Raw genomic sequence first — 11005 nt, 5'->3', positions numbered from 1 at the left:
TAGTTGAGTTTTTTATATGAAATTACTTTTAAACCAAGTCAATAAGTGACTAAAATATATATGTAAAATTACCAATTTTTGGCACTTATCAATAGTCTGAATCTGACCAACCAATGAGTTCATCTTTCTCTTGTTTCTTGTACCACAATCCATAACTAATAGTGCCTTTCAAATATCTGAGGATCATTTTGACTGCAGCAACATGTATATATGTAGGCCTCTCCATGAATCTAGCAACCAAGCACACTGAGAAGGCTAGATCAGGCCTAGTGGCAAGCAAGTACATCAGACAACCAACCATCTGCTTATAGTTAGTTGCATCACAGGCTATTCCATTTTCATCTTTCTTTAGTTTGTTGCCAGGTACAATTGGATTACACACACTGTTGCAATTTTCCATCTTGAATCTTTTCAGAATTTCACTAGCATACTTTTGCTGAAACATAAAAATACCTTCCTTTGTCTGCTTTACTTCAACTCCAAGGAAGAATCTCATTTTGCCTAGATCAGTCATAGCAAAATTGTTTTCCATTGAAGTCTTAAATCTTTCAAACAACTCTTGATCATTACCTGTGAATATCAGATCATCAACATATAGACTCACAATGTTCACTTTGTTTCCTGCTTCCTTCTTTACAAACAATGTATGTTCATGAGCACATTTCATGAAGCCTTCACTGCAGAAGTATGCTTCTATTTTGCTATACCAAGCTCTGGGAGCTTGTTTCAAACCATAGAGAGATTTCTTCAATCTATACACCATATCTTTCCCTTCCTTCTGGTAACCTAATGGTTGTTCCACATAGACTTCCTCTTCCAATTCACCATGTAAGAAAGCACTTTTCACATCAAGCTGATACACATACCAGCTTCTAGCTGCAGCTATTGCTAACATGGTTCTTATGGTGTCCCATCTGGCCACAGGAGCATATACCTCATTATAATCAATTCCATACTGCTGAGAATATCCCTTAGCAACTAATCTTGCTTTGTATTTATCTATCTTTCCCTGTTCATTGTATTTTGTTTTATAAATCTATTTGACACCTATTTTCTTGGCTCCAGGAGGAAGGCTAGTAAGCTCCCATGTGTCATTGCTCTCAATGGCTGCAATTTCAGTGTCCATGGCTTGCTTCCATACATCATGTTTGGCTGCCTCATTGTATGAAATGGGATCATCACTAGGGCTAAAGAAAGCTTGACTAGCACTGCTCTCTCCAACCTCAACATCTCCTGTTTCATAATCATTTAGGTAATTAGGTCTCTTAGACACTCTTTTACCTAAATGATTGCCAATGTGGTATTCTTCATCTTCTGAATCTGGTACAGTAAGATCCATCTCTTCACTGTGTGAATTACTTGCCTGATCCTCATTCAGGTCCTCACTGATAGCTTCATTTCCAGCTGAAACTGCAGAAGTCTCTATCTCATCACAGTCAACTATCAGATTGGTTTTTTCAGCAGTTTTACTCTCCCAGTTCCATTGTTTAAATTCATCAAACATCACATCCTTGCTGACAACAATTCTTCTTTTAATTGGATCATAGAGTTTATATGCTTTAGACTCTTCACTGAGCCCTAAATGTACACATACTACACTCTTGTCATCTAGCTTTTTCCTCAAGTTATCTGGTACATGTGCATAAGCAATACAACCAAATATTCTGAAGTGACTTACAGATGGTTTGATTCCACTCCAAGCTTCTTCAGGTGTTATATCTTTCACTGCAAAGGTAGGGCATCTGTTGAGTATGTGCACAGACCAATTCACTACTTCAGGCCAAAAGGTCTTTGGAATATTCTTTTCACTAATCATACATCTAACCATATTCAGAATAGTTCTATTCTTTCTCTCAGAAACACCATTCTGATGTGGGGTGTATGCTGCTGTAAGTTGTCTCTTTATGCCATGGAGATCACAGAACTCATTGAACTCATTAGAAGTGTACTCTCCTCCTCTATCAGTTCTGAAGCATTGAATCACTTGCTTTGATTCATTTCCAACCAATGCTTTGAACTTTTTGAACATGCTCAAGGCCTCAGATTTTTCATTCATAAAATAAGTCCATGTCTTCCTGCTCAAGTCATCTGTGAAAGTAATGAAGTACCTTTTCTTTCCATTTGACTCAGGATTGATTGGTCCACATATGTCAGAGTGAACCAATTGCAATTTTGAGCTAGCTCTCCATGAACTTTTCTTAGGTGCTGATAGTTTCTGCTGCTTGCCTTTCATACAGTTTGAGCATTTATCATCTGGTTCTTTCAATTTTGGTAGGCCAACAACCATTTCTTTCTGATGTAAAGCATTCATACCCTTGAAGCTTAAGTGACCATACCTCTGGTGCCATAGAACAGTGTCACTTGCTTTTGAGGCTTTCATACAGTGGGGAACTATTACAGGTGCTTTGATTACAAACATTATATTCTGAGTCATGTGTGTGGCCATAATTAAGCCCTTTTCTTCATGATATACCTTGCAAGTATCATTCTTGAAGATGACAGTCAGATTCTTCTGTTGTAATTGACCAATGCTCAACAAATTATTCTTTAAACCAGGCAAGAAATATACATTTGTAAGAATCTGAGTAAAACCTTCAATGTACAATTTCAGATTACCTTTTCCTTCAACTCTCATCTTTGAATCATCACCTAATTTCACTGAATCCTTGAATGAATCATCATAGTCAAACAGCCAATTCTTGTTTCCCACCATGTGGTTGCTACAGCCTGAATCTAAAAACCACAGTTCAAGCTTTTCACCAGAATCTTGAGACTCATTGATCATTGTATCTTGTGCCATCAGAAGAATTTCTTGCCCTTCATCAAACTCAGCATAATTGACATTGTCTTCATCCCAACTTGGACAATCAGACTGATAATGCCCAAGCTTGTGACATTTAAAGCATTCTACTGATTCTTTATTGATCTTAGCACCTCTTCAACCTCTTCCCCTACCTCTGCCACGACCTCTGGTGTTGGAATTATCTCCTCTACCACCATAACCTCTTCCCCCATTAGACACCTTTAGAATTTGTTCTTGTTCCTCTTTCTGACTTTTCATTCTTTGTTCTTGAACTAGCAAGCTGCTTTGCAGTTCATCAACTGTCATTCTAGTTGTGTCATTCGATTCCTCTATTGAACAAGCAACATAGTTGAATCTTGATGTTAAAGATCTCAAGATCTTTTCAACAATCATGCTCTGTGTCACAGTTTCACCATGACTACTCATCTTATTAGCAATGGACAAAGTTCTTGAAAAATACTCTTCAATGGACTCACCAATTTTCATATTGAGGGTTTCAAATTCCTTCCTCAATGCCTGAAGTTGTGCTCTCTTCACTTTGGTGGATCCTTGATACTTTTGTCGCATTGATTCCCAAATCTCTTTGGCCGTTCCTCTAGCAAGAATCGTTTCAAGTATGGATCTATCAATTGCTTGAAACAAAAAGTTTTTAGCTTTCAAATCTTTCAATTTGCTTTCATTTGCAAGTTGAATTTGTTCTTGCGATGCTCCTGCAGGAGCTACAACAATGCCATCTTCTATAAGACTCCAATACTCTTTGGATCTCAGTAAATTCTCCATAAGCATTGACCAGTGATCGTAATGACCATCAAATCGAGGGATTGATGGTTGCGGGTAGTTGCTTGAATCCGCCATGGAAGTTTCAAGCAAGAAAGAAAACGAGCGATGAATCTTTTGTAACTAACTTCTGTTACAACTGAACGGATCGTTTAAACCGGTAATTGATACCAAATGTGGAGGCAAATGGAATCTCTAGTATTATTAGAATAGTCTAAGGCATTATATAGCCAAAGAACAAAGGGTACAAAACGGTTACAACAAACAAAACAACAAACTAACTAACTGACTTGGGCCTCAAGCAAGCCACGCGCGCGCACGTCCTCAGGCCAGCCAAGCCAGGCCTGTCAGCTTAGGCCTGCTGCACACACCATTCAAGCCTGTACAAGCTAGATCAATCACACTACTAACATATGTCTAACACTATTAACAAAAAAAAATTCAAAAAAGAGAGTGCTGCCAGTATTATTACTCTATTTAAGGGTGTGTTTGATTTGTTAAAGGGTAAGTACTTGACAGAACAGTACAAGACAGAACAGCACAACACATGACAGAACAGCACAGAACAAACTTTTGGGATATTGAACATTTTTTTGTCTTATACGATATTTTGTTAATAAAATGGTATTTACAAAAAATTCTGTTTTTGTCCTGTCCATTGCTTCCCAGTTTGTCCAGTTCTTGAAACAGTTTTACAATCAAACACAGTACAACTACAGTTGTCCTGTCTAGTCCCTTATTTTTAGCGAATCAAACGGACCCTAAGTGTAGAAACATTGGAAAAACTTGATTGATTAGTTAACTTTTGCAAATCGTAAAATTACTATATGTGAACTAATACAAGAAAAAGTAGATAGTTTTGAATAAACCAACATAATTTTGAAAAAATTTAGAGATCATTAATTCATTATATTGATTCTTTACATGTTTGTTTTCAAATTAGTTTCTTTTAACTAAAATTATCAACATATCACCAAGCGACACAAGTTATAAATGTTTGAGTCTCTTAACTTCAATCTCAAACCAGTGTATATGAAGGAAAAAAATTATGTTAAGACAAATCAATCTCTTAAATAGATCTCAATGACCACAAAATTAATTTCTGCAGTTGTGAGAATATAAATCCTTTAAAGAAATGGCCTAGCTCGCTACTTTTATCGGGTTACAGATTGTTTTCTTCGTTTATCGTTGTTAGTGTGGATTTACAAATATGATAAAATTTAAATACAGTTCTTTGTTATATATTGTTCTTCAATCACAATTCAACACATGGTCATGGACTATGCATCCAATAATACAAACACAATTATTTTAAATTTAACAGAAGATTTTAATCACTTTTTGACAAGCTGGTTTAAGCACAACAATAAAACAATAGTCAAAATTTATCTTTGGAAACATACATTTCCACAGTAATACATTTTGAACCAAAAGTTGTAACTATGAGCTTGAAATGCGCTCCTAACCATGTTTCCAAACACAATATGAAGTTGTGTCTAGTGTGATTACAACATAATTTATCTTTAAATGAATACTAGAAATGCACTCTAATCACACTATCTTTCATTGATAGAAAACAGAGATTGCTAACAAATTGACACTGGGGGTGAGTGAGCAAATTGGACAATCTACATTTCAAAGAAAGCCTGGGAATAATTTAAACATGCCATCCCACGAAAAAACAAAATGGACGATCTCTACATTTTCTTTCAGCTATTACAACAATGCGAAAAGCTGTGTTCAATGAAATTAGAAAACAAGTTAGAACTTATTTGGCTTACTCTTGCTAGTCACAAGGATTGGCGAGATGAGAGCCGCGCCAGTTTCACATGTAAGGTTCTCGCAATGCTGTAGGAAGCACCAGTTCAGGCTCAAGTTCGCTAAACGGAGAGAAATAATGGTCAACCATGTCCTCTGATACATCTTTTAAACTAGGTGGATCCCACTGCAAATTTAGGAATAAACACTTCAGATAATTTCCAAGAAGAGAAAAAGTGGATGTTATTGAATTCATAGATGTATAGATTCCTTGGACAATAAATACCTTGGGTGTAAAATCTTTATCGACCATTCGTGCTCGAACACCCTGCATAAAGGACAAGACAAGTGAAATCATAAAAACAAATTTAAGTTGTTTGATATGGAAAAGATGGAAAGAAAAAATCATTACCTCAACGAAATCAGAGGAAACATTCTTGGAAATTGCCCTAACGGATATGCGGTACTCACGTACAAGACATTGATCAAGAGTTTCAAATCTACCTTCCCGTATCTAAATTCCGTAGCACAGGTCAAGGAAGAAGAAAAAGAAGAAAAAAATCTTGACTGGGAGATAAACAAACTAACAAGGTAGATGCAACTCACAGATCGTAGAATAACTTTCAAACTCAATGGTGAGGCTTCTCTTATTTTCTGGAGAGTTGTCAAACACCACTCGTCTAGAGACTCAGCTGCCTCCTTCTCCTGAAAGAAGAACATTTAATTTTAAAGGAAAGGTAAAGTATCAAAGAGTGGATAGTTCCAGCATGAGAGAAAAAGACTTATGGATGGTTCTGAAAACAGTCACAAACATCATCAGAAAATTTATGTTTTTAAGAAAAAAATTGGAAGATGAAGATGGCAAAGATAAACCAGACCAGCTGTAGCTATCAAATAAATTTATAGTCCCATAATTGCATTTCATTACTGGTCATGCTTTGAAATTTTTCATCAGATCATGAACAAATACAATGCTTACCAAAGCTTCAATGATTTCCTCCACTGTATCATGACTGAAACATCTATCTATAGTATCAATCCTGAGCAAAAATGAGAATATTACTCAGAATCAGAAAATTATGGCAATTAGGCCATCATATGAAACCATAAGCTCAAGGATCTATCTTCAGATAGAAAAATGTGCAATGACTAATGACATTTTTTTTGTTTGAAATTTCCGTTGTTTCAGTTCTACCAATACATCAAATTAGAAATAACATTTAAGATAGTGGAATTTCCCGATGAGTTAAAACGTAAGCATATGATCCATAAGGATATAAGAGAGCTATAATGAAACTGTGCCATGATAAAAGTCATAGACCAAAAGGAAATAAGGTTGTGTTGATGCAACATTACTTGTGAAGGATGCCGCTTCTGTCGGGATAGACAAGATCAGCATATTGTGAAAGTGATGCCTCTACAATAGATGGGTCGTCTGTGACCAGTTTACCAAGGCGTTCTTCAAGCCAAGCAAGCCTCTTCAGGGGAATCCAAATTTTGTAAGAAACGGAAAACTGACAACAAAGCCAGTACAAAAAGTACAAGAACAAAGAGAATAAGCGAAGCACATACTGCATTTAGTGAATAATGCGTAGCAAGGCGGCAAGCAATCATTTCTACACCATTAAGCTTATCTCCTGTGAGGGCCAAGTATTCCCCTGCATAATAGAAAATAAATAACCATATGTGCATCATTTTCTGGTTTACAATGGAAACTATAAGTACACAAGTGGGGGAAAAAAATTAAATCATTAAATACCAACACAGCTTTTGCCAGTACATTGTTGTATGTATATCAGTATTCAGTAAAAGAAGAGGCTGAAAGGTTTGGAAATTTCAATCATTGTCATTTTGGTTTTGGGATAAATTAGACAAAATGGCATAGAAATCTTTGAAGGAATTGAAGGTTTAACAACTGTTTCCAAGAAAGGAATCGAGCTCATCTAGACTTGACAAAAAATTCATGAAATGTCTTTAGATTACATTTTTGCAAATAGTATATCGTTTTGTGAAGTAATCGTGCTGAGGATCCATAATTTCTGTTAAAAGTATTTTTTCTAGAAGATGTTGAGGAGTATCCGAAAGGTTATACAAGAGGCCAGCACTCAAGTAGCATGCAAAAATTTACAATACCTAAGTAGCCGGGTAGACGAGACAAAAGGTAAGAAGCACCAGCATCAGGGTGGAAGCCTATTTGAGCCTCTGGGTGAGAAAAAATCTGCGTACAAAAAAATGTTCAGTTTCCTGAATTTATAAAACATGAATAAAAATAATAATGAAGTTTAGGTGAGCATAATTCAATGAGTATATGAAGAAATCGCATACAGTTTTATCAGTCACCACACGGAACATCCCTGGAAGAGAAATTCCAGATCCACAGCCCATTGTCCTTCCATTCAAAATAGAAACCTGCAAAAATGCCCATAAAATATTCACACAGGTTCTGAAAAAGCTTTCATGGTAAATAAAAGCAGTAAAATAAAAGAGCGATCTGTTATGATGCAGCTATATAACTCTTAAAATACATTATAATTTTATTGCAAATTTTATCATCTTGCTAGTTGCTTTATATACTACAAAAATGGGTTGAAGTATTTTAAATTTCATCTTATTTAAAACTAATAAATTTATTTTAAGAAAATTTCAATTCAGACTCTTACAATATCTACTCTTCTTTTCCTCTCATTTAAGCCATATAATGCTATAGAAGTTAACTCTTGCGTATGGATTTAGCGCTTATCAAGACCTATCAACTTCAAATTCACCACTCGAGAGTGAAGAACACGAGCACACAAAAACTTGTTTTAGGTATATTTTGATCTCTCCAATCCAAAGTACATCCGACACAAAACTCTTGGCAATGATCCAGTACTTACATGTGGTTTAAGATATGTCCCTTGAAGATATACAAATGAATATAACGTTCTGAAAAATTCTTTAGCTTCTTCAGCATTTCCTGCTCATAATAAACATAAAAACATCATAACTTGTGACTGTAAGAAACATCTGAAGTGGAAGTAGCACCATTCAACTAGTAAGAGAAGAATGCAAAATTTGCCTCTGATGATGAAGCAAATGAAAAAAATTGAAAACTGAACTAACAACTAATTAGACTCCTAGTATAGGCAGCCTTATCTGCAACCCATCTGATCATAACTCGGCACAAATAATTTAGGAAAACAAGAATATATCAAGTGATTTTTTTTATCTAAATTAGGGTCCAACTGATTTATTACTTCCTATGCACACCATCAGATAAAGTTTTGGAAGGCTTCAGAAAGTTTAGTTGAAGACATGCCATTCGGAGAAAAGAGTTGTCTAGGAGGGCAATTAATGGTCATCTGAGGGGAAAATATAGAGGATAAAAGGGTGTGTATAGGGTTATAATCTAAATTGAACAAATGCAATGGATAAACTATTCTAAATTTTCTAATACTAGATTTTGCAATACCTAATACTTGATTTAGGAAATACAAGAAGCAACTTATCACATATAAAGATTTTGACTACCTAGCATAAGTTCATGGCTGAGTGGTTCTGTAAGAATCTAGGGGAGTGGACGGAAATGGTCAAAGTATGGTTTCAAGAATTAGTTAAATGGTGAAAAAAAGTTGGAAGGAGTGTTCTTGGGGGCACAAAAACAGTGCTACTAATATGAGGAATCAACTGAGTCTGACTAAAGGGATTTAGGGAGTACCAAAATAAACACCCAATGAATCAAGAGCTTTGGGTCATATGGTATTCTTGAGAGTGTAGCACAAGCATGCAACATAGATTAAAATAGGGTAACTAAGAAAGATGCTAAGAAGGCAGTAAACAAAGCGAGGCCCAGAGAATTGGTCAGCTACTAGGGTTATACCAATACTTAGACACCAAGGCTACAGAAAGAAATATCCACAAACTAGCAATTAGGAATAGTCTAAATAGGATAGCTGTGGGCTGAATCTGTGTTGTATACTAATATAGTAATATGTAATTAAGGTTCTATATATCCCTGTATCTATGGCTCTTAGTATATAAAATATCCTCCCTCCGGTTTGTAATTACACTTGGATTCTAATTTCTATAACATGTCTCTCCTTTCTTTCCTCTCAACACTGCTAAAGGCAAATACTAAATGATAGGATTCACACGTGTAATTGAAAGATAAATATATTTTTAAAAAAATACATTCCAAAAAATTAAACTCAATTTAGCAAGCTTTTAATTTTAATCAAATATACAATAACCCAATACATAAAGCAAATTTTAGATAAGACACTAAATCAGCTTGTGTTAGTAAACTTAGAAGATGAAATGTACAACTTAAAAAGGCAATACATCATTATCTACAAAATAAAAAATACTAATAATATATCATATATTCACTTATAATTTGCATAAATTCAATTTATCCTCTAAGTGAAAACCATAATGTACATGTTAAACGCAACACACCTTCATTGAGTGAGTGATGCAGCCTAACAACATCAGCACCAGAACAGAAAGCCGTGCCTTTACCCTTCAAAACATTCGAGCCACAAAAATATGAATATTACAAAACTTATAAAACTACATTATACTTGAAAACTATATAATATCATGAATAATAAAATCAGTACATTCCTTATAGTTCAGTGACAACTAGTAATACTAATACCTTCATTAGAACAAAGCCAATATCAGAGTTTTCTTCCCACGAATCATAAAGCCTCTTCAACCTAGCAACCTATGAAAATCCAAAACGAACTCAAACGAATGAACTCAAAACACGAAAGTTACGAAACAAAACAAGAAGAAATAGGAAATATCTTTACCATTGAAGTAGTAAGCGCGTTCAGTGAAGATGGCCTGTTGAGAATTGCAGAACGAGATTTCGCTCTTCCTTGAACCAAAATCTAAAACCAAATAACAAAATCATCAATCCAAAATGAAAAACAAAAATCATACAGGTGGGGATGAGTGAAGTATGAGAAAATTTGACCTGGTTTTGGGGATCTTCTTCGTCGTCATTGCGTTGAGCGTAATTTGGTTGAGCAGAGAAAGGTCGAGGATGAGAAAATAGCGAGCGAGATGAGAATCGAGTTTGTGGTAGCAGAGATTTGAATCTCTGCATCTTTAGTTTTTGAAGTTTTGTGAGTTATAGAATGCACAGAAGGTGTTTGATGTTTGGAGTGAAGAAATGAGTGCGCGAGAAAACTATCAAGTTGAAGAAATGGTTTCGTTTGTGAACCAAATTGGGCCGCAAGGGTTTAGAAGGGTTTTTGTTTTTTTTAATTAAAAAAATAATCTCGAAAATGAATTATAAGCAAGTCACATTAGATTTCTTGCAATGAAATGAAATATAAGTAAAACGCAAAATTATATTATAGGTCCTTTATCTTATTTTTTTTAACACTTTGGTCTTTTATCTTTTTTTTTGTAACACTTTGGTCCTTTATCTTTTTTTTTTAACACTTTAGTCCTTTATTTTTTTTATTTGTAATACTTTAGTCCCTTTTTTTGTAACAGTTTCGTCCTTTATCTTTTTTTATTTGTAACACTTTGGTCCTTTATTTTTTATAAATAAATAAGATAAGGACCAAAGTGTTACAAAAAAAAATATAAAGGACTAAATTGTTACCAAAAAAAAGATAAAGGACCAAAATATTACAAAAAAATAAGATAAAGGACTTGTAGTGTAATTTT

At 34.8% G+C, this 11005-nt stretch overlaps 1 protein-coding gene across 2 annotated transcripts; it reads right to left on the bottom strand.

Annotated features, from left to right (window-relative positions):
* Positions 1 to 4947: 4947 nt before the first annotated feature.
* Positions 4948 to 10565, bottom strand: LOC123915947 (3-hydroxyisobutyryl-CoA hydrolase-like protein 2, mitochondrial). Of its 2 annotated transcripts, XM_045967257.1 has the most exons (14): positions 10302 to 10565; positions 10135 to 10215; positions 9978 to 10046; positions 9776 to 9839; positions 8215 to 8294; positions 7664 to 7747; positions 7472 to 7556; positions 6911 to 6996; positions 6695 to 6816; positions 6318 to 6378; positions 5945 to 6043; positions 5751 to 5852; positions 5625 to 5666; positions 4948 to 5525 (listed from the first exon to the last, which is right to left on the bottom strand). In XM_045967257.1, exons 1-14 carry the CDS (start codon positions 10431 to 10433, stop codon positions 5406 to 5408), a joined length of 1227 nt encoding a protein of 408 aa, XP_045823213.1. In that variant the 5' UTR covers positions 10434 to 10565; the 3' UTR covers positions 4948 to 5405. The 2 variants fall into 2 exon arrangements, with proteins under 2 accessions (XP_045823213.1, XP_045823206.1); XM_045967250.1 differs by having other exon boundaries at positions 5625 to 5852.
* Positions 10566 to 11005: the final 440 nt, after the last annotated feature.

This window comes from Trifolium pratense, linkage group LG1, assembly GCF_020283565.1.
Source record: "Trifolium pratense cultivar HEN17-A07 linkage group LG1, ARS_RC_1.1, whole genome shotgun sequence".
In the NCBI taxonomy this organism is placed as follows: Eukaryota; Viridiplantae; Streptophyta; class Magnoliopsida; order Fabales; family Fabaceae; genus Trifolium; species Trifolium pratense.
Note: the sequence above shows the minus strand (reverse complement) of the source record. Positions and strands in the feature narration are given on the sequence as shown.